Source organism: Hippoglossus stenolepis, chromosome 16 (assembly GCF_022539355.2).
Source record: "Hippoglossus stenolepis isolate QCI-W04-F060 chromosome 16, HSTE1.2, whole genome shotgun sequence".
In the NCBI taxonomy this organism is placed as follows: domain Eukaryota; kingdom Metazoa; phylum Chordata; class Actinopteri; order Pleuronectiformes; family Pleuronectidae; genus Hippoglossus; species Hippoglossus stenolepis.
The window spans coordinates 7,827,564-7,851,754 of NC_061498.1; the positions used below are offsets into that span (position 1 = coordinate 7,827,564).

Genomic DNA, 24,191 nt, shown 5'->3' on the forward strand with positions numbered 1-24,191 from the left:
AAAAACAAATGGAGCCAAACAGGAAGCCATGGGGCACGCCATTACCACCAGGACATAGTATTAGAGCAGGAGGAGGTGCCTGTAATACCCCTAAAGAGAAGTTTGTTTTTAGTTTGCATGCACCACAGGATGTTTCTCTTGGCTAAAACTTGATGTAACCCAATTTCTAATTCCAGGCAGTTCTGATAAAATGCACTTAAAAGTCCTGAATTTTAAATTTAAAGAGGTAACATCCTGTTTTCAATGATTACGTATAAATCACTGTTCTTTACCTGTGTACTATCTTATTGTGAACTCCTTGCGACTCGAGGGTGTGTAATCGGCAAGAGTGCACACAAATAGACACTTCAGTGTTCTCTCTCTCACACACACACACACACGTAGACGCACTCACAGGTGCTCCTTTGTCACCGGGGCTCAACATGACAGTGCAGTTTTCAGCTCCTGAATGCTGTCCTCTGTAGGCTAAGGTTTCGCCAACTCTGTTGCACCCAGCCAGTCTGTCTGTGTGTCTGCCTGCTCCCAGGAGGCTTAGTTCTCGACTCCAACTGGTCGGGCTCATTTGGACAGAAAACATACACTGAGACGGTCTAATCAGGGGCTGAATAGGAATTGTGTTCTGACATAGGAGCATAAGGAAAGAATGAAAGAGAGAGAGAGAGATGCAGGCAGAAAAGAGAGAGGACACAGAGTTGAGAGCAGGACGAGTAGAATGAACCTTCTCTAACATCTGACTATAAGCGGAGGATTAGATCGGGATTAAGTGGATGTGGTTCATAAAGTTGTGTATTGGTCTGTATTTTAACGCATGTTGAGACAGACGTCCTTGTTTTGCTCACAAGCAGATGGCGAATGCCTGTAAATGCTGCTCTTGATGCCAATGACACAGTCGGACACAAAGCACTGCAGAGTGGGTGAATTATTTATATATCTCGTGAGGTGAAACCGTACGGATCAAGTTCTGTGCTGACGGGTTTGATGGGAAATCACAGAATTTTGCTCTTCTGCGAGGAAAAGGATCCTGATGTTGAACTTTTTCTTCAGGTTGTTTCTGTTTAGGCTCAAATGGACACATGCAAATAATGAACTTAATGATGATTTGGAATGAAGTGTTTTTATAAAGCGCTTTTCCAGTATTATCTATATTATATATTACAAGTCGCATTCATCCATTCATGCACACATATGTACGCAGCACTTTTTTTATCACACAACATTCACACACTGTTGACACAACTGTGAGGGGCAGTTTTGCTTTTTGGAGTTCAACTGGGGATCAAGCCATCGAATGTCAGGTTATTGGACGACCCGCTCAACCCCCCGAGCCACAAAGAGGCTGAATATGCTGCATCTATTTACAAGAAAGTAAAGTTGAAAAGACAGTGTGTATGACAGTAAAATTTGGAGTTGATCTTTCCATCTGTAACTATGGCGACATTGATGTTATGGCAAACAGCACAGCTTCAGATAAATAGTTTTAATTACACATTTAAAGATCCATTCAAAAAGCCAGATGAATGTGTTTAAAATACAATGTAATACAAATGTCTCTCTGCCTCTCTCTCTCTCTATAGGATCCTGGACTTCCGAAGAGTGCCCCCGGTGGCGGGACGACTTGTCAACATGACAAGAGAGATCAGAGATGTGACACGCGATAAGAAGCTGTGGAGGACCTTCTTCATCTCACCAGGTAGTGACTCCGCCCGCCTCTGCAGTTTAGCACAGTGTCGTAGCTTCTTGTTGTTTTCATCCTATTTAAAACAAACGTATCTCACTGGCTTCACTTCTAAGACACGACTGATTTAGGCAAACTGGCTCATGTACAAAGTGAACTATGGGGGGGCATGTTTGAACATCCTGGTTGTTTTTTCAGAGCAATGAAAGTGTGAAGAATCTGGCATGTATGACAACAAATAAAGCCAAAGCTAAAAGTTACCACAGGGTGGCGCTTTGAAGTCAAATCAATTTGTGCTATTCAAAATACTACTACGCAAAAACATGATGGTTTTTTACGATTCTTTGATTAAACAATTAACAGAAACAAAATGTAAAACACAAGTGAAATGCTTTGAGCAGTGTTGTCCGTCTGATGTGTCGAGGACAGATGACCAGGTTCTCTTCCCTCCCTCTGAATCTGCGATTAGGAAAACATCCCCATCCTGGTGTTTTCACCGTCTACTTATTTCTTTCATATCTGTTGTTTTGTGATTCACTTCCTCATTCCGCTTTTTTTCTCCCCTCAGCCAATAACGTCTGCTTCTACGGCGAATGCTCTTACTACTGCTCCACTGAGCACGCTCTGTGCGGGAAACCAGACCAGATCGAAGGCTCGCTGGCGGCCTTCCTGCCAGACCTGAACCTGGCCAAACGCAAGACATGGAGAAACCCCTGGAGACGCTCCTACCACAAACGCAAGAAAGCCGAGTAAGGGAGCGACACTAGTGAAGCACATTCACAAATCTGTCAGCAGTGACGCTCCTCGTGACGTTGATCGGTCTGTGCTACTTTTCCAATAATCCACATTTAATTATCTTATCATCTAAAACATATCTTTGACATGTTCCCAGGTGGGAGGTGGACCCAGATTACTGTGACGAGGTGAAGCAGACGCCACCGTATGACCGTGGCACTCGACTGCTGGACATCATGGACATGACCATCTTTGACTTCTTAATGGGTACGTGAAAAAAATGTAATTAACATGAGAAATTTAAATGAATGGGTCTCTTTTAATAAATAATTACTTACTTAATCATTTTAATTCACCATCTCTCCTTGTGCAGGTAATATGGATCGTCATCATTATGAAACTTTTGAGAAGTTTGGAAATGACACTTTCATTATTCACCTCGACAACGGAAGAGGGTAAAGACATCAATCAGCTTTTATATTATAATATATACTTAAATTATACTTCTTTAAGTTTCTGTGTGAGTAGCTTTGAATGTTTGATCCATTGGAATCTTGCAAATATTCAGAAATTAAATGGAAATCAATTTGCTCACTTTAAATATTTCTCACGCTTTGAGGATTTAGAAGAAATACATCCCAGAAACTTCAGCCGTAATAGTTTGAATAGTTGTTTTAAAAGCAAAGTGCTGCTGGTGATAAATCCTGTGTTGTTTTATTCCCACCCTTGTAGGTTTGGAAAACACTCGCACGATGAGCTGTCCATCCTGGTGCCCCTCAGCCAGTGCTGCAGGTCTGTGACTTTTCAATGTCTTTTCATGGCCTTCGAGGATAAGTTATGTCAGGCTGAGGTCTTCCAGACAGAAGAAATATCTAAATCTAAAGGGGAGATAACTTTAGAGCTTACTAAGCAAAGTCCATCAAGGTGGATCAATATAAAATTCCTAAATGGGATGTAATGTTAAAAACTATTATCTCTTGTTTTTAGAATATGTGCAGCCAACACTAATTATCCTGATGTGTGAGGTCAATCGCTCAGTTATCCTCTCTCCCATGTTTCCAGGGTGAGGAAGTCCACATACCTGCGTCTCCAGCTGCTGGCCAAGGAGGAGCACCAGCTCAGCTCCCTGATGGAGGAGTCTCTGCTGGGTGACCGACTGTCCCCCGTCCTCATCCAGCCTCACCTCCAGGCCATGGACCGCAGGCTCCGGCTGGTGCTGCAGGTCCTCGCGGGCTGCATAGAGAAAGAGGGCTCCGTTAACGTGGTGGAGGAGGATTTAGTCAGGGACACGGCCACGCGCAGGAGCCGAGGCCACAGGTAGTGAGGGCGTTGCTCGAGAGTGACCGCCAGTGACACAATGGACAATGTGCCGCGGTGGTCTGTGGCTGTCTGACCAATGGGATTGGACCAAAAATCCCTCTTCTGATATCAAGCTGAATTCAGTGAATTCCAAGACTTGCCATCATTGCCTCTATGGAAACTTGTGTTTGAACTGTCCACAGACACGATGGAAGACTGTGCTCACACGGAGGCTTTGTATTTGTTAGATACAGATGTATTTTTCTTTCATCAGATGTTGTATAAGACACAGAGGAACCACTGCTGTGTTCGGATTTTGTCCTGTTTGTTTTGAATATGAGGGTATCAGCTTGTTTTTATGTGTTTATTATGTTAGTGCATAACCAAATGAGAAATTACACTGACTGGGCATCTTATGGCCAGATAATAAGCTTTATCTGTTATCACGATGTATGAAAAGGTTAAGAAGGTGTGTGGAAGGTTCCAGTTATAATTTTGTTTATAACAAATGTCAGAAATTATAGTTTTCACCTTCTGCTGTAAACTTCATGGAGACGAGAAGTTAAGGCCGAGTACAAAAACGTACAACAAATAGGGAAAAAGGTTTTTTAATGGTGGGTTTTCTTTATCTATTTTTTTGTCTTGGCACAGACTTGGACTTTTTAATGTCACTATATTTCTGAACAGCATAAATAGGAGTATTCTTCTCACTGTTCAAGCAGTACCATCATTTTGCCTTATTCCAATTTTGTATCCCCTTCTTGTTTCTTTTTCACCTGCAAGTTGAGCTTGCACATAGATGCAGTACAAACAGCACGACACTAAAATATTATTTTACAAACCAAAAACACTCTTACGCGTAAAGAATGGAGCCCACACTGATGTGCTGGTTAGTGGTCTTTAAATGCTTTGTCAGTTCATTTGAATGCACAACCTTTCTTACCTGCAGGCCTCAAACATTTAGTATTGTTGGATATAATTAGTCAAGGCAAAATGTTACAGTTTGTATGTTGTTTCATTTTATGAGATTTCATGTCCAAATGACTATTTATTGGTGCGTTACAAGGACTGAAAGTGGTTTAATTAATTATTGGTTATGGGTTTGATTCGTGTGGCTTTATAGGAAACTATAGAGGAAATATTTAGCATTTGGATATTATTTAAATTGGGTTAAATTGGGTTTTGTTATTTTTAGATAGAAGACTAAGCTGTTTTGATTTTGGACATTAAGTTGTAGAAGTGGTGCCCGTGCATTTTTCAGTTTCCTCCAAGGGTCCTGTGTATTGGCTAACCCAGTACCTGTGCAATGACAGAAATGGAGTACTTGAATGTTTTTGGGTTGGCAGTACGGACAGGATTCATAGAGCTACAGACAGTGTCGAGCCTAGGAGCTGGACTCAAGCCTGCTCGGGGGTTGATGGAGGGGTTCAAATGCCTCGTCCCACCACAGGGATAACCTCGGGAACAGTTTTCATATTCTCAGTGTAAATACCTATAAATAGTTTGAAGACCTGACAACCTGCACCGCACAGTGATTCGCTTCTGTTTTCTGCTCTTGCATTGTTACTGTGAAGATCTGTTTACTAAATGATTAAAGTGTGCAATAAAAACAAAAGTAAGGAAAAGACTCTGTGTGTGGGCGGGCGGTTGTCGGCATATGGGCCTCCTCTGAATATGTGCACCTGTCAGAGGGGCTGAGGAATAACAATGCAGAAGAAACATTTTACATCTGTGAAACTCTGCAGACAGTGGGCAGCCTTAAAAGAACACATGAGAACACCCAGCCTCCAGCATGGACTTAACAGGTAACTACCTGAACAGCACACAAACAATATCTTATACGTGAATTACAACATTATGTCTCTGAGCGGTAAAAGACATAGCTGGAACTGAAATATGGGGAAATAAGTCCAAAACCTGGACTTCTCAGATCCCCATTTCAGAGGCTTATATCTGCACACTGTGATAACTCAACAGGTTAGGAATAAGGTTTCTCATCTCACACATCACACAAAGCACATCCAAAGGTAAATGTCTTCCAAGGGTGAGTCAGACTCAGCATGCACTCCTACACAAACTGCACTTTGCATGTTAAGCCGATGTTTATTTGTAATCGTAGCATTCAAATATTCACTTCCTCTCATCTTTTATTCCTGAGGCAAAGACTGAATTTTATTCGGCATAACTGATTTGCAAATCAGGCTGTGCAAGGGCCCTTTGCTGCCAGTCTGCCTGTCATATCTTCTTATCCTCACTGATTCTCTCTTTTAATGTGGGTCGGAAAAGCCAAACTTAATGTTTAAAATTGCAGGTGTGAATTATACCAAGAATAATTTACCCAGAGCGGCTATGGCTCAAGAGGTAGAGCGGGTCGTTCACTACCCAGAAGGTCAGTGATTGGATCCCATGCTCCTTTAGTCTGCATTAAGAAGTGTCCACGGGAAAGATTCTGAACCCCAAATTTCCCCTGTGTGTGAATGGTTAGTGATAGAAAAAGCGCAGCATATAATATCACTATGTGAATATATATAAACTCTCCATTTACCATAGAACTATACATTTTGATATCTGTTGAATCGTTTTTCAAAATTAGAAAAGTTTAAAATGTACGTTGCTGCAACTACTTTCACATCCCTGAAAGCCTTAGTCTCTAAACGTGTTATTAAAATGTTAATGGGAAACTGCAGTTTTGCTCCACCAGAGCGTTTTAGCTTAGCTTCGCTCAAGAGACGTTTAAACAGCTCGCGGCGCTGTCCGTGGTGCTGAAGTGATACAGCGGCCTTATCCGTATCTACCAGGGCGCTGTCCGCGGTGCTGGAGGGTCACAATAGGGCTGTTGGTGCCAGTAACTACGGACAGTGGGATCATCTGTGGCCTCAGGGAGCGAGTGGACGGGGTCTGAAAGGAGGTGAAGAAGCAAGTCAAAACAATGAGGTCGTTGTGTGGTTTATTTATGGATAAACTGTATTTATATAATTCGGCAGAGAGGCCACAGCTCTTTCTTTTCATCTATTTATGATTCATGACACGGACACAGAAATGAGAACGCTTCCCTTTTATCATCACTGCGACACCAGTACAATAACTTTTTAAAGGCTGCGTTTATTATTTCTGGTTGGTTCACAGTGAAGGAGGTCATACAGATTTTTCCCCAGGAGAGGGCGCGAGTGAACCACATTTATGACTGTGGAGCTCGAGCACAAGAAGCAGTTTGGGGTAAAAGGCACCAGGTGGCGCTCGATCCCTGATGGTCACGTTTGAGAGGTAAACATCTCCGTTAATGAGATGACGCATCTTGTCCCGAGTTAAGGTTGATTAGAGTGATGAGCTGATTTTTCAAGGGATGTCTGGACTCCACCTATCATGACTTTCACCTCTATTTAAGGACTTAGAGGGAAAAAGCACATGTGAATAAGTTTGTGTACTTTATTGTAGTGACCTAGATTGAACATTACACCACAATATTGATTGACTGATTGGAAAAAACGTGATATATAACATAATTATATGGCAATTTTTAAGTTTTTTATTATTTGCTCTAATTAGTCAGATGTGGCAGCGAACTGATTTAATCAACTTTTTTGATTTCCCTTTACTTCCAACTGCCATTTCTAAACCAAACTGAGAATAGTTTTTTATTCCACCGGACTTGAGAAAATAATCCAAGCAGGAACGGTCTAGTCTAGTCACTCCCACTCAGCCCTGACGTTGTTTATACCCTCCAGAGCAGACCACCACCCTACTCTCACCTCCTTCAGTGGTGGCAGCCTCTCCTGCCTAGTAACAGTATCCAACACCGCTGTCCTCCTCCCCGTCTCTATGGCAACAAGAGAGCGACCCCCGTTCCAGCCCAGCCTCCCACTGATCCCAAGTGTGTGTATGTGTGTGTATGTGTGTGTGTGTGTGTGGTTGAGTCCTCGGCGACCCTGACCCCTACACCTCCCCCACACACACCTCCATCAGTGAACTTGAATTATTCCTGAGTTGACGTAAACATGTCTTGAAACCTATTGACAACAACGTCACAGCAGAGAGATGAGTGATAAAGCTGCACATCAAACAAGACGTCTGTGTTGTCACACAATAGAGAATCATCACATACATTATATAATTTCAGTGAAATATTATTAAAGATGCTTTATATAATGATAATTTTATAGGCTACAACAGACTTCTCGCACCATTATATTTGGGTGGAAAACACTAGTATGAGAATGCACTGTACCCTCACGCACACCCCCACAGGCTGTAGGCCTACACACAAACAGGCTTGAGTGTGTGCTTGTGCGTGTGCACGCGTCACAGTGTATGGCGAGCTGAGATGAGAGGAGCTTTCAAGTGCTTCTTCACATGCAGTCGTTTTTAACCCCTGTCCGTCTCGATTGATGTCAGAGCTGTAGGCAACAATCACGCCTCACTCAGATCCGCATTGATCAAAACAAACGCGTCCCAGAGCGGAAAGTTACACTATGGGCTCACAGAACGGGCGCGATAACGTCTTGTGCACAGCCTCCCTGCATCTGGTGGTGCTGAGCTCCAAACTGTACTGAATACGCACCAGCACGTTTATTTTGGTACCTTGACCTAAAATGTGCAGGGAATAAGGTGAAGGCCGATGTGTCTGCCTATCATCTGCATGTCTTACCCACACAGCAAAACAAATTTGGGCCCCATATTCTTATTATATATTCACCATTTACCACAGGTTCACATTCAAATTACACCTTGCCCAAAGCACCACATATTTGCCAAAAAGGGCCCATATTTGTTTTGGGATATTCAAGCCACATATGCTATTTTACAAGTGGGCCAGGAGTGCTGCATCACTGCCTGAAGTGGCCCACATCCGTATGCTTTCTAGGGTTTGATTATTTCACAGTCTGGTCACTGAGAACTTTTTCTGACTATAAACTCAAGCAAACGGTTCAGTGTTCCTCTCTGAACAGCCAGGCTGGCCTCTTCACCTTGTTTTTTCAGGCGGCTGAACGACACCGGGCCAATAAGCGTGCGCCAGATAGGAGCAGCTAGGCTCCGTGTCTGAACTCATGAATTATTAAAAGACGACCATTTCGCGGCTGCAGCTAAAATTAGGAATGGACTATAATTAGAAAGCAGATGGAAAGTGTTCATTTGTAATAGGCTAGAACATAGAAGGTGAAGATGCAGTGTGTGAGTGTGTGTGTGTGTGTGTGTGTGTGTGTGTGTGTGTGTGTGTGTGTGTGTGTGTGTGTGTGTGTGTGTGTCTTCAGCAGAGTGTGCCTGCTGCATGGCGACAGAGACAACCCCCCCCTGTCTGTCGTCAAGGTCAGTCACAGGCGCATCCTTTTGCGTCAAGAGCGCCGGGAGAGAAATTAAACTCCAAATCAATCGCCCTTGAACCGTTGCGCGTGTGCGATTGTGTGTGTGCGCGTGTGCGACTGACTTACTGGCAGAGCGTGCAGGCGCGAATTTGTTTAAGTGAGAAGGAAGAAAGAAAAAAACAAAACAGCCGAGGTTGTCGAGTGCGCCCTCCTCCTTTACGCATCTGTCCATCATAGCGCGCGCGCGTCTGTGATTGTGTGTGTGTGTGTGTGTGTGTGTGTGTGTGTGTGTGTGTGTGTGTGTGTGTGTGTGTGTGTGTGTGTGTGTGTGTGTCTGCAAGCCAGGAGCGATCACGGGCCATTGCCATAATTGCACAGCGCGCAATATATATACGGCGGCAGGATGGGAAGGGGGCGCCGCTTGTAAACCCGATGAAAACACCCTCGGCTGCACAGCAGAAATTCAGAGTGACCGAGAGAGTCTATATGCGCTCAGGCGGCGTCTGTGCGTTGCGACAAGCGCTATTTCTGCACAGGAGAGAAGAGGAGGAGGCTAATTATTGACGCGCGCCTGAACAAGCTGCCAGCAGCCCCTCGTCTGTCACTCAGGAGGAGGAGGAGGAGAGAGAGAGGGGAGAGGGAGAGGGAGAGAGAGAGAGAGAGAGAGAGAGAGAGAGAGAGAGAGAGAGACAGGGGAGGAGGAGGGGATGGCTGAATGGGAGGAGAGTCACACCTCCCTCCCCTCCCTCTCCCATCCCCTCCTCTCAACTCTCTCACTCCTTATTTTCATTCATGGCACAATCAGCAACACACATATACACATATCTCCCCCACGCAGTGCCTGTCTCAGTCCCTCTCTATCAAAAGACCGCTCGCTCTCTCTCTCTCTCTCTCTCTCCACACACACACACACACAATCTATTCCTTGTCTCACACACTGGGATTTTGGTCATCTCTTTTCATACACTTGGAGTATGTCCCTCACTCTCACACACACACACACACACACACACACACACACACACACACACCGCAGATAACAACAAACAGAGCCAAACACATCTGAGCCAAACGAGATAAACAAAAAGAAGGATACAACAAAACAAACAGACACGAGCAACTGCACATGGAAAATTGCATGTTTCGAGTCTCTCTTTCCCTCTTGCTCACATGCATGCACACAGACACACACACACATTCACAGTTGTGTTCCCAGACACACATGCAGGTTTCTCGCCACCCACTCAGAGAGAGAGAGAGAGAAAGGGAGGGAGGAGAGGAAGAGAGAGAGCAAACCTGAGACAGAAGCTCTCCTGCGGGTGAGTGCAGGAAGACAGACAGAGAGAGAGAGAGAGGGGGAGAGAGAGAGGGAGAGAAGGAGCAGGTGGTCCCACAGCTCAACCACTCCTTTCCTCCCTCCCATCAGTATATCAGCGGTCTCTCTCTCTCCATCTCTCTCACACACACACACACACACACACACACACACACACACACACACACACACACACACACACACACACACTCACTCACTCCACTCACTCACTCACTCACTCACTCACTCACTCACTCTCACTGCAATCACTCCACACCATCACCCCCATCTGCTCTCCCTCACACTCACATTAGTGCGTGGTGGCTGTCGGACAGGCTGCTATACTCCCCAGCACAGGCTGCAGGACGAGGCACCCCAACACACAAACACACACACACACACACCAACGCCTACCACCCCCCCCCCCTCAAGCTAATTCCATTATACATTCCCGACTGGAAGGAAGAGGGGCTGTCTTCTAATTGCTTTCTTATCCCCTGAGTCCCCCTCACTCTCTCCTCCTCCTGCTCCTTTCTCCTCCACCACCACCATCATCCTCCTCCCCCTCCCCTCCTTTCAACCTGTCCCTCGCCCTGTGTGCACTCAACATGGCAGCAGACAAGCAGAGGAGGGAGGCGAGCTAGAGAACATTAGAGAGAGAGAGGGAGAGAGAGAGGAGAGAGGGAGAGCGAGAGAGGGAGAGAGAGAGAGAGAGAGAGAGAGAGAGAGAGAGAGGCAGGCAGGCGGGCTGCCGCTATCAGGGAATACTGGTGCCATTTTCAGCATCGCAGGGTAAAAGGATTGAGCCTCGCCGCTGTAAGCTCGGCTCGGCTCAGCTCAGCTCGCCTCGGCTCAGAACAGCTGAATGAGAGGGGGATTGGAGGGACAACAAAAAGAGGAGAGAACGGCTTACCCCTAACACAGGTACCATGCTTTTCCCTGTCATTTGTTTCTCCTCTGTATCACGGTAAACGATGGACAGCAGCGCTGTGCAGATGAAAGTCAGAGCAAGGGGGAACGGTCGAGGGGGCGTGTGTCTGTGTTTGTCAGTGTGTTCATCTGCGTCTGTGTGTGCATGCCAAATAGAGGACAGCAGGGTCCCTCACGGGACTGCGTTCTATTTTCATTTGGTGGAAGAACATTCGACTCCCACACACACACACAAAACACAAACACACACTCCCAGTACCAGACACCTGCCTTAACCCTGTCTTCCACCAGCATCTGTCCAAACAACAGGCACAGAAAATGAATACAAATACTCAATCTGCTTGCGAGACACATGGAGGACATGCTGTAAACTCTCTTGTTTGTCTCCGTTTTGTCTCTTTCTGCCCAAGCTGCGTTCAGCATCCTGAGCCTCAGGATGTGTTACGTAGTGCTATAACGGGACGCTATGTCAGAGCGGCGATGTGTCATAGCACGCTGTTTACTCTGCCTATTGCATAAGGAGAAATCTGAAATGCAAAAACACACACACACAAACTTGCACATACACACATATCTTATGAAACCAACGACGAAGATTGATTCTGTTTCTTCTAATCTCTGTTTACTTGTGGATTTATTATTGTGCCGGTCTGTGTTTATTATGTTATCACTACCGGCACACACAGCATCCTCAATATCACTGTTAAAGCTTATACGCTATGGTTTTAACTGATGTGTGCTGCCCAGGGGTACATGCTGTGTGTGTGTGTGTGTGTGTGTGTGTGTGTGTGCGCGCGCGCGCGTGCGTGCGTGTGTGATGCATAGGCGCACTTCAGAGGTGGCATTACATCCATTAAAAGTGCCATTAAAAGATGAACTGAGACTGCAGTGTCACTGCTAAATGAAACTGACGCTACCAAGAGGATGAGAGAGAGAGGGAGGGAATGAGAGAGAGAGGGGGGGAGGAGGGCTGAGAGGTGTGACAGAGAGAAGCAAGGATTAAATAAAAAACAGCAAGAGAGACACAGCCAGCAATATGTGTTTGTGTGTGAGTGCATGTGCGTGTGGCTCTGTTTGTGTGTGTGTGTGTGTGTGTGTGTGTGTGTGTGTGTGTGTGTGTGTGTGTGTGTGTGTGTGTGTGTGTTGTTTGAGAGGGCGCAACAGGGAGGAGGTAACGACAGAGATAACGCAGAGAGAGTGCAGAGAGGTGTCAGGGACAGAAAACAGAGGTGAGATAGAGAACGGCATCGCTGTGTGAGCCTGTGCGTGTGAGTGCACGTTCGCGTGTGTTTGTGTGTGTGTGTGTGTGTGTGTGTGTGTGTGTGTGTGTGTGTGTGTGTGCCTAGAAAGATATAAGCACAATGTGCACAGAAGAGTAAGAATGAGAGAATGATAGAGCAGGAGAGGGGGAGTGATAAGAAGTGAAGGGAAGGAAGAATATATGAATGGAAGATGAGAAGCTGATCCCTATAGCACTGCAGCGACATGGCTGCCATCAACACGTAAACAGCTGCACTGGGATAAACAGTGCGTGTGTGTGTGTGTGTGTGTGTGTGTGTGTGTGTGTGTGTGTGTGTGTGTGTGTGTGTGTGTGTGTGTGTGTGTGTGTGTGTGTGTAAAAGCTGTATTTCTGTAGTCAAAAAGAAAAAGATGAGACAAGAGCCAAACAACTGGCTTGACACAGCATGGCAAAGTACCTCCAATACACAACTGCTGTATTGTATAAGCTGGTGCACACACACTCGCACACAAAGACACTGAAAGTCCGTTCTCCTTTTCCTCTGACTTTTTCTCCTTCACACACACACACACCTAGACCAACATTAGGTTTCCTGCATGATGCAACACAATGAAAGGGAGCTGATTATCATGGAGATTGGGAGGCGCATGGAGAGTAGGTTTCAGTGTGTGTGCGTGTGTGTGTGTGACGTGTGATGGTCAGTAAAGGGCATACTGAAATTGGCAAATCATTGCTGTAGTGAAATGAAAGGTGAAAGCTCCCCTCTGAGACGCTCCCTCCCTCCCCTGCTTTCTTTTCCGCTTCCTTCCTTTTCCTTCTCTGTCTCTCGGTCACAGACCAAAACAAATATATGAGGTCAAGGAGAGGAGAAGAAAGGGGGAGAGGAAAACTGAAAAAATAAGCAAAATGATAAGCAGCAGCACATATGAAAGACATATGAGATAAGAGTCATTGTTAGAGACCTGAAACTGGTCTTCGCTCTCTTTCCCTCCAACTTTTAATCTTACCTCATCTGTCCTTTGTTTATATCTGACTTTACAAAAACTCTCGTTTCTAACTATAGATCGCCGTCCTGTCCGTTAGTGATTGTGCATGTGTGTGTGTGTGTGTGACAGCGAGATTACGTGTGTTTACGAGCACCGCACTATAAGCCCCAAGTGCCCACCTAATTGCCCCGGAGGCTCATGGTTATTTACTGTGGGGGGGCTATTAGGAGACAGAGAGAGAGACACAGAGGGAGAATGTTTGTCCCTCATTAAAGAGAAGTGCCATGAACACAGGCAGGGCTGTAGGGAGCGACCGGACCACGGCACCGTCATTAAAAGCACACACACACACTAACACACACACACACACACAGCTACGAATGAATATGGACACTCCACCTATGACTCATAGCACGGCATCAGTATTCATATCGAATGACAATCCCTGTTTTTAGAAACAATAGCGAGTCGTCCCGTCGCTATCATCGCTGTTATGGCTTTTGTTAATTATCTTAACGGATTTCCTCGTTATGCGTTTTATTGATGTTCACAATAACCACAGCACGGTGGCACAACACGCACGTTTTACACAGAGCTGTGTTAACCCATACAGGGGCAAGGGCCAGAAATACGAGGTGGCCCCTGATTGAATATTTTATCTATTTATCAGAGAGGAACTCGGCCTCCATCAGGCCCTTATCGAGCTTAGTGGTGCGTATTCCCGCAAAATGAGTGAATTCCCCACTGAAAGGCCGATGGCTCTCAAGGCTCCTAAGATCTGAGAGCTCTGGTGAATTGCCCGGTTGGTAATCCAGGCTTGTTTGTACATCTTATGCTACAATGTGTTTGTGCTTTGAGATTAAATCCAATTCATTTGAATATTTTGAAATCACGACATACATTATCTCAAGGCACTTCACACAGCAAGGCCGAGACTTTACAACATATCCATCCAGGGTCGTGGTCGTGGGGGGGGGGACAATCCCACCTGACATAGGCCTAGAGGCGGGTAAACCCTGGACAGGTCGACCTAACAATATTATAAATTTAATTGAATTCAATTCTGAATGGCCACAAGCTGTGCAGTATTGTCGAGGCTGTCCTCAGTGTCAGTGTCAGCTTATAACGACTCATACTAAATGTTTTATTGTTTGGCGATCCCACAGCGGACGTGGTAATTATGACGGGAGCAAAGGAGGAAGTCAGGTGACATTTAAGGAGCAGGAGGCAAAGGTGGATGAATGGTTTATTTCACTTTTGATACCAATAGTCGGTGTTGTCTCTTCAATCCATGACCTCTGAGCAACCTAAACAACACTTTATTATTGTAGCCATGACGACAGAGGTCATCTAACCCTTAAGGAAGTGCTTATTTTAACGCAATCTTTTCCTAAATCCAACCACATTATAGTGTTTGTGCCGAAGCCTAACCAAACCTTTACCATTACACAACCTTAACAGCATGTTTATTGTGAAACCCGTGATGACGTAGTACCTGTGAGTTTACGATAAGTAACACACAATCTGATGGCATACCACTCTCTTTTATGTCTATAGGTTCTGAACATTTTTCTCATTTGCGATTACTGCATAGATCGCTCCACACACACACACACACACACACACACACACACACACACACACACACACACACACACACACACACACACACACACACACACACACACACACACACACACACAGTGTTAATACCCAGCCTCCATCTTCATGTGCATCACATCCTCACACAAACACATACGTAGCATATTCACCAGGACTCAGCGAGAGTGCAGTGTGAGAGGGTGGGTACACGTTGTTCCAGTGAACAGTGCACCGCGGCTGCTAACCTAGATCTGATTACACACAGTAGCTCCTTGCATGCACAACTGTCTGTGTGTGCGTGTGTGCGTGTGTGTGTGTGTGTGTGTGTGTGTCCATACATGCATGTGTCTGGACTCGGGCCTAATGCAGTTTGCAGGTAATAGGTTTTCATAGGGCTATAGCGAGGACGGTGTCAGTGCAGTGTGTTTGTCTAGCGAGGACTGACGTATTCCCTCTTCATGAGTGAGGAGCATCACAGAGAGGGCGAGAGATGGAGACGAGGGAGGAACAGGGGGATGGTGGAGAGGAAGAGCAAGGGGGTTACTGCAGGGAAGAGGAGACAGAGGTTGTGATGAGAGAGAGGAGGGGGGGTGGCAGAGAGGAAGAGCTCATCTGTATGCTGGTAACTGTGTGCTGCTTGTTTGATCTGGAGGGAGTACTTAGTGCTGGATGGTGGGATGCTGCAGAGTGGAGAAAGCAAAAATAAGGTGTGTGTGTGTGTGTGTGTGTGTGTGTGTGTGTGTGTGTGTGTGTGTGTGTGTGTGTGTGTGTGTGTGTGTGTGTGTGTGTGTGTGTGTGTGTGTGTGTGTGTGTTCCTGTGTTCGTGCCTGTGTGTGTGTCTGTGCATGTGTGTGTGTGTGTGTGTGTGTGTGTGTGTGTGTGTTCCTGTGTTCGTGCCTGTGTGTGTGTCTGTGCATGTGTGTGTGATTAGGTGCAAGGTGTTGGGTGCAGCACTTTGCTCATTAAAGGGATCTGGCTGCTCTCCAACCCTGTGCAGTTCATCAACTGTCCTTCATGTCTCTCATCCTCTTGTTCCGCTCGCCTCTCATCATCTGTCCTCTCCTCTCATCATCTGTCCTCTCCTCTCGTTCCCTCGCTCTTCTCTTCGCTCCTTAGTTCTGTACTCTCCTTCCTTCTCAGCCCTTCATCTTCCCATCCCAGTGTTACTGGGGAAAAAAACACTGGGATGGGAGGATGAAGGGCTGAGAAGGAAGGAGAGTAAAGACTAAATGTCTTTTATCAAAGCCAAACACGTAATACTTGTAAACTGAACCAGAACTCAGTAGAGTGCAACAGTCCTCTTATGAAACTACATTTAAATTTCAAGAACCATGAATATCTGCCCTCTGATCCGGATCTGCCCCCAACTGTTATGGATGAAAGCTGATCGCTAAATATTTACAGCAACAATCACACATCTACTCCTGTGAGGAAAAAAACACATACAACAAATGTATGTGTTTCAAAATGCTGTGTATATGAGCAGAAATGCATGATTAGGTCTCTCACTCAGCATCAACAAGGATCATAGCAATATTGCTCCTGAAAACAATGACTCCACTCGCGCTTCCAGTTTTGAAAGCACATGGTGAATGTTGTATCCTTATTATTATTAAAGTTTTCTGGGTGACTGTGTTATTGCAGGGCACGGTTTTATTTCGCCCCGCACAGCTGTTCAAGCACTACAACCGGCAGGCGAGGTCGTAATTTTAGTCAGGGCGCCTTAAGAGACTCAAGTGTGTGAATGTGTGTGTGTGTGTGTGCGTGTGAGTGCATTCAGCTAAATGAGCGACTTGCTAAGAAAAGCCTGTACCACTGCTGTTTAGCTGTCTGCCAGAGAGAAAGAGAGAAGGAGGGGAGAGGCAAAATTAGGCGAAGGGAGAAGAAAGATTTAATGAGGGAGAGAGATAAAACTCCTAGTGGAAGGAGAGGAAAAGAAAGACAGAAGATGGAGAAAAAAGGAAGAGAACAATCCAATATTTGTACCGAAACAGGGATCAGGGAACAGGAAAATCAAATGAAAACACTGCAGTATGGAAAATTTAAACAAAATGAGGAACTGAGAGCTTTTTTATAACGTATGTTTGAAAAAAGAAGGGAACCTGGGAGGTGGAAATAACAACCATTAGAGCACACAGGAAGTGTGTGTTGGGACCAGGCAATGGTTTCTGGAAGCAGAAACTGTCACCGGTGTCTCTCCTGTGTTCTGATCACGCAGCCTCAACAGTACTTTGAAAAGTTTTCTCCTCACCTAACCCCCCCAGTGCCTTCAAACAGCTGCTGGAGTTACATAACGCTGCGAGAGAGTGAGAGAAAAAAAAAGTGAAAAAGCGAGATCAGAGACGGGGAGAGAGGCAGACAGAGGAACTGAGTGGGAAAAAATGTTACAGAACGTATCCAGTCATGTTATAATAACACACACTTCCATATTCTTACCTAACTGTGGCCACGGCCTGAAGAAGCATCTGCATGCGGATTGAGATGAGAACGATTTCGGTTTTTTTTTGTTCTTCACCTTTTTGACAATCATGCGACCGATGATGTCACTGCTGTAACTGTCACATTATGAATAATAAAACTCCAGCGTTGTGACGTTAGAAAGACAGAAAGACACAGAGAAAGTCGGACGAACCCTTTGACCCCCACTGAGCTGCGGTGCAGGACGGTGAGTTGTGGCAGATGTGGGTTAGAAAAGAAGAGACTTTCAGGTGAGATCAGTTAACGGCCTCTCTGCCTGACAGAGCTTTATTTCCCATCATAAAATGAACGTACAAACATCAACCTTCCATTTATCTGTATTAAATGATCATTTATATTCCTGCGTAGTCATGGGACAGACTGCTCTCTCTCATCTTACCTTCGAAACCTACAAATAAAACATTGATTCCATTATTCCCGGATTCATTACAACATCATATTGACAAACTTCTTCAGTCCCCCCCCCCCCACATGCCAATAAACAGACAATCGTGTGTAACTGAGGACTTGAAGCTAAAGTGCGCACATCCATCCAGCCGGCAGGTTTAAGGTCATTGAGCTGCATCGCTCAGGTGCAGATATGTTCCTCCTACACATAAATATGCAATTATCTATCTTTTGAACTTTGACCCGTCGTCTCGCTAACAAATTACAGCGCAGTAATGCAAAGTCTCCGTCTCTGTGACGGTGATGGGACTGATCCTGTGGGGGGAACCAAAGGAGGTGGAAAGACGCCCCTTCGCACATCAGCCAGGCCGCCATATTCGGCACTGTTGCTAGGTTGCATGTGCCTGTACTGCTCACATGCATGCGTGTGTATGTTTTGCCTGAGTGAATCCATGCTATGGACACAGAGTGGGTTCCTCGCCTGTGAATTAGCTTCCATAGCAACCGGTGCCACACAACCAGCCAGGCAGGCGGGGAAGTGAATGAACGGCGCGCTGCCTGTGTGATCTGAAAAGTGGGCACAGGCCCGATGCCAAATCTGGGTACCGGGGGCACAATCGCACGCTGACGGACACAGACAATGGGTTGTTGCCGTGGTGATAGGAGGGGTGGTGGCTGGATGGGGGTTGACAATGTGCATTGGTATGTGGATGGCACACAGTGTCAAAAGCAGCATTCAGCTTGATAATAGAGCCTCTCTGTCTGTTTGACGCTCCTTTGGTTTGTTTTTCTGACTGTTTCTCCCTCTCCATTGCTATTTTTGTTTGCTGCTCAGTATCTCGTCTGAATTTCATCCCCCCGTTCTATCTCTGTTTGCTTTCCTTCTCTTATCTCTCTCCCCGTTTGCTTTTCTCCTCTTCTCCCTCTCTCTCTCTTCCGTCTCCGAGAAAGAGGTTGCGGCATTGCGGAGGTGGGTGTAGTGCGGGGGCAGAGGAGATTCTTTTTTTTTTTTTATCAGTGTTATTGTCAGAGCTGGCCCATCACCTTGGTTACACACACATATGCACCCACACACACACACACACACACACACACACACACACACACACACACACACACACACACACACACACACACACACACACACACACACACACACACACACACACACACACACACACACACACACACACACACACACACTCACTTCAGACTTCAAATACACGTCAACAGCTACCGTCTAACGGTCAAGGTTTTGGCACAAAACAAAAGAAAAACCCCTCTTAAACTGGGCTCAACAGAACCAAACTCACACACTAAACTGTGCAAAATCAACCAAACAGTTCCAAACAAGGAGAAAAACACCTGGTGGAAAAAATATAGACAAAACAATCATGCCACAGACGTCAGAGACGGACTTCACGTTGGCTTGTGATTTAGATGATAGCCACATCCCAAGGTGCGCTGCTCAGTCACCCATAGTCGGGATCTAGCTAATTGCCAATGTTCTCATGCAGAGAAAACATGAGGGAGATTCTAACGACCTCTCACTCAGATGTCTATCGACTGACCTAGCAGTAGCCATGGTAGCCAGGATGAAAGCGCACACACATACTCACATATTCACACACAAAACACAAAGTCACCTGAGGCTTAGATGAGGGATGAGCCCGAGCCAAAATTTGAAATTAAATTATAATTCGATATCATCAATTATCTCACTTTCATGTATTTCCACCATGGTGAGCAAAACATAATGGATGCAGAGAATGGAGCTGCCAGGCTATTCTGTGCTTTATTATTGCTTTATTATACCTATCACCTCTTTTGTGGAGATAAAACCAATGTGTGTTGAGCCTTTACACAAAGAAGGAAGAGAGGAAGAAAAGATGAAGGCTGTTGAATAGCAGAAGCACCTGGGAGAGAGCGAGAATAGTAATCAATCACAGACACACACGCACGCGCATGTGCACACACCCACTAACGCATACACAACACACAGAGGCAAACATGCACAGAGCACAGCTGGGCCATCTGTACTGTGTGTGTGTGTGTGTGTGTGTGTGTGTGTGTGTGTGTGTGTGTGTGTGTGTGTGTGTGTGTGTGTGTGTGTGTGTGTGTGTGTGTGCTTGCCTGTGTGCGTTTCCATTTGCATTTGCTCTCAAGTTTGTGCCTGCATGCATGTGCACGTTGCCAAAATCAAGATCAAGTTCCAGTTCACTCAACCGTGTGTCTCCTTACGATGGAGAATCACACTCACACGAGCCTGGATTTGCATGCATACACACTCCTTTGCCAACAGTTGCATGTTCACTTATCAATGCACACACACACACACACACACACACACACACACACACACACACACACACACACACACACACACACACACACACACACACACACACACACACACACACACACACACACACACACACACACACACACACTCACAGACGGGGACTCATGCATAAGCATTGACTCTCACCTGCAGCAATAGGCTACGTAGCAATGCATACTGAAAAGAGCAGGATAGAAGAGGGCCAAAGAGTGAGGAGAGAGATGGATGAGACAAGCGAGGGTCGTAGTGAAGGATGGATGGATGGAGGGAGGGGAGGCCATGTGACAGGGGTCTGAGAGATCTGTAATGAGATCTCAGTGAGTCAGACAGGATGCTACACACTTGTCCCGGCTGGATAACGGCGGAATGCATTAGAATGCATTAGCCTAGCTGGCTAATATCAAAATCTGTGTCACCGTTATTTGCATGAGGCGCCGCCAAACACCCGCGCACACATCGATCTTCTTGAAAAACAACCAGGCAAGTCATCCGTGTGGTGGAATTAGCTAAGGCTGGCAACAATTCACGGCTACCTAAGCAGTTTCCCCCCCCCGCAGCATTAAATGAGAATAGGTTAGCGTTGACACTGTGTTGCTTTTAGCGTGTTAGCTTGTATCTGAGTGAGTGAGTCACAAGCTTTTGCCGGGAGAAGCCACAGCACAAATTTAAACATCAGAGCAGTCAACAAACCCTGGGCTATCTTCGTGGCCATATTTATTCATGTGGTTTGACACCCAACAACTCACACACACACAATATAAAAACACATTCTGAGCCTGCACACAAACAGGAGCAGAGACCAAGTGCATCACATGTATGTATGAAAGACAAGGCTGGGAAATAAAGTCTAAAGTCATACATGACATCGGATACTGTCTCTTCAAATCCTTTGTTATTTTTTTGATTGTGAGAACCGCAGCCACTGAAGATACATATTCTACGTTTAAATGATGTTACGGCTCATTCATGCTCAACATTAGATGTATATATGGAAACAGACGTAGCCTTGTGTCTGTACTCTGTGTTAATTTCATCCGTATTTGCGCACGTTGTCTGAAAGTAACGATACGGGCGAAACAGACAAAGCGGAGCAGTACAACTGGATCTCATGGGGGGGGCAGTGTGGTAAATAGCTCATTTATGACGATCAGGACACGATGAAGAAATGTCAACAACTTTTCACGAGACTTTGCATCACACATTATCACAACTTCCTCCACTGTCACAATACAACTTTGCGCTGCCCTCTAGTGGATGTATTGCCTAAAAAATATGAAAACTTAAAGGACGCATGAAAGTAAATGGGTAGTGACAGTACAATGTGTAAAACGGACGTATCTCTTTTCATGCGTATAGGCAGCGAAACTGTGCCTTAAGAAGCCAAGATAAGAAACGTAGGGTAACCATGGTGAAATAATGGGTGAACACTACAAAATAATAACGGTTTCAATGAGTCTTGTCCACATTTGTCCATCAATGCATAAACCCGGCAAAAATAATGAAGTGACAGAAAAATAAATTTTTTTGTTTTGGTGCTGGGATTTGTTCAATCACATCTTTTCCTTTGAGGTGAGTAATTCAACAGTTGCAGTAATTCTTCTTTTTTTTTTAAATTTATTTTGCCGCTGCTTTGAAAAGACTGTACAAGGGAGCGAAATCAGATACTTTCTCATCCATCCATGCTGACATCATCCCTCTTCCCACCTTCTCTCCATCCCCCTCTGTGTCCCCACCTCCTCTCTTTTACAGCTCCATCTTTTAACTTCGCAGCTTCCTCCCTCCCCTCCCTCCTCCTCCTCCTTAGAGTTACCCCATCTCGATCTCTTTATCTTCTCTTAGTGCCTCCATCTTTCACTGTTTCTCTCCGTCTCTTCCGCTTCCCGAATTTCTCTCCCCAGCTCCCCTTTCTTTAACCTTTTATGCTCTTCCTCCACGTTTTTTTTTTTACCACTGGTGTACACAGACATCTCTCACTCAGTATGTCTCAGCTCTCTGTTTCAGTCGCTCCATATATTCTCTCCGCTGCTCCACCAGCATCCCACAACCAACCTCCTCCCTCCCTCCCTCCTGCCCCTTTCTTTTCTTCCTTCCTCCCTTTTCCCAATCCGCCTTTTTCCATCTTCAGCTCACATCTGCGAGTCTAACACCAATCTCCTTCCTTTTCAGCATGCCACCCTCACCCCCATTACACTTCATTATTGGGTCTGTTCCTTTTTTTATCACTCTTCCCCTCTCCGCCCCCCTATCTCACTATCGGGATGACGCACGATTGCATATTCCTGTCTCATTCAAGCAGCCACATGCCTGCGCACAGACGGACGCACGTGCACACGCACACATGCACACACACCTTTTCACGTGTTAATGTATTCATCGTGTATAATGTCATCGTCAAGGTTAACAGCCGAGGAACTGATGTTGAGAGGATTTGGGGGTTGTGGGTAATGTAGGAGGTACGTGCATGTTTACTGACAAATAAGTTCCATTGCTGTAAAGTGTTTTGGGGCAGAGATGATGTCATCTGATGACCTTTCCTATACATCACCGAGGAAATGTCTGAAGTGTAATTGACGATCCTCTAATCAAATAGTAATTATCGTCATGAATGTTTGGAAATGAAGGCAATCAGCTGCGGAGAATTTCATGCTGTTTTAGCCTCAGTCCTCCGTCTTTGTCCCCTCGTTTATGTTCATTAATGTGAGGAGCCACCATTGTTCCATGGATAATTCATTGACATGCATGGCAGCCGCTTCCATGTGTTTGTTTGTGTGTATCTTTGGTGGGCGAACAGATGCAAAAAGCATGACAAGAAAATAACCTTCCCTCCCTCCCCCTCCATCCCTCGTCTGCCCTGATGACGAGACGCCGCGATTGCGCTCCCTCTCCCCCCCCTCCGTCTCTCCCCCTCTATTTTTATCATCTTTACCCCCCGCCTCGCCCCAACCCTCCTCCCACGTCGCCGTTGCTCCCTCCACCCCTCTCTCTCCCTTCCTGCCTGTCTCTCACTCTTTCCATCTCTCTGTCCTTGGGTGTCTGCAGCCAGCTGTGTCTGCGGGCCATTAATGCCCCCCTCCCCTCCATCCATTTTCCCCATCACTGATTCCTCCAGCAGACTCTACCCCTTCCCCCCATCCTACTCTTACTCCTCCGCTCGCCTCCTCCTCCTCCTCCTCCTCCTCCTCCCTTCGCACTCCTCTGTCCCTGTGACCACTGGGGCTCCATTGTCACGGCAACTGCTGATAACAGTCTCGTCCTCCGTCCGGCATTCTGTTACACCACTGCACCAAAATCAGACGCGGAAACAACCGTAAACATCCACATTCGGAATCGCATACGAAAACACATTTCGAAGCTATTTAAAAAACATCACCACAAATACCTCATGTCTACAGACACATAGCACAAACCCATTGTGTTGTTACGACGTGCGCGCACCCACATACACCATCGAATCTACACAGTCAGCATCCTCCCCTTTGTGTTTATGCAAACATCTTGTTGTGCTGCTAGCCCCTTTGCGGCTGCCTCCAGTTATGAAAAGTTATTGCGCTGCATAATGTAGTGTCATTTACTACTGTACACACCGACCCTAACTCACTTGTCATAATAAAAACTGCGATTGATCCACTTTCCCCATGACGCACTGATGCTAAGATAGACTTTGGCCTTCGGAGAGGGAGCACGTTGCCTTTGAGAAAGTGGGCCACGGGCATTGTGTCCCCGGTGAATCCGTGTGGTCAGCAGAAGAGAGCTGGACTGGGGGCACATGTGATGCAGATGATGTATATCCTCATTTACACAGACTTGAAACCAGTATGGTATTACAGCAGCTCTGGTTCCTAAAGAAAAGGCAAAATATGTCTTACTACTTATTACCTCCACAAAGGAGGTTATGTTTTCACC

General features: G+C 45.8%; 2 protein-coding genes across 3 annotated transcripts in view; both read left to right on the forward strand.

Annotated features, from left to right (window-relative positions):
• LOC118123405 (extracellular serine/threonine protein kinase FAM20C) overlaps nt 1-5,334 on the forward strand; it is a 35,303-nt gene extending 29,969 nt beyond the window's left edge. Inside the window, exons 5-10 of the mRNA XM_035180774.2 lie at nt 1,575-1,690; nt 2,244-2,424; nt 2,568-2,677; nt 2,784-2,865; nt 3,143-3,202; nt 3,473-5,334. Coding sequence (XP_035036665.1) covers nt 1,575-1,690; nt 2,244-2,424; nt 2,568-2,677; nt 2,784-2,865; nt 3,143-3,202; nt 3,473-3,731 — 808 coding nt within the window. The 3' untranslated portion in view covers nt 3,732-5,334. The remainder of the gene's footprint in view (nt 1-1,574; nt 1,691-2,243; nt 2,425-2,567; nt 2,678-2,783; nt 2,866-3,142; nt 3,203-3,472) is intronic.
• Nucleotides 5,335-11,008: 5,674 nt separating this feature from the next.
• LOC118123341 (retinoic acid-induced protein 1) overlaps nt 11,009-24,191 on the forward strand; it is a 53,628-nt gene continuing 40,445 nt past the window's right edge. The window contains exon 1 of one of the 2 annotated variants that reach the window (XM_047343916.1): nt 11,009-11,248. The gene's annotated coding sequence lies outside the window, so the exon portion shown is untranslated. The remainder of the gene's footprint in view (nt 11,249-24,191) is intronic. The other variant, XM_047343917.1, reaches the window with a different exon arrangement.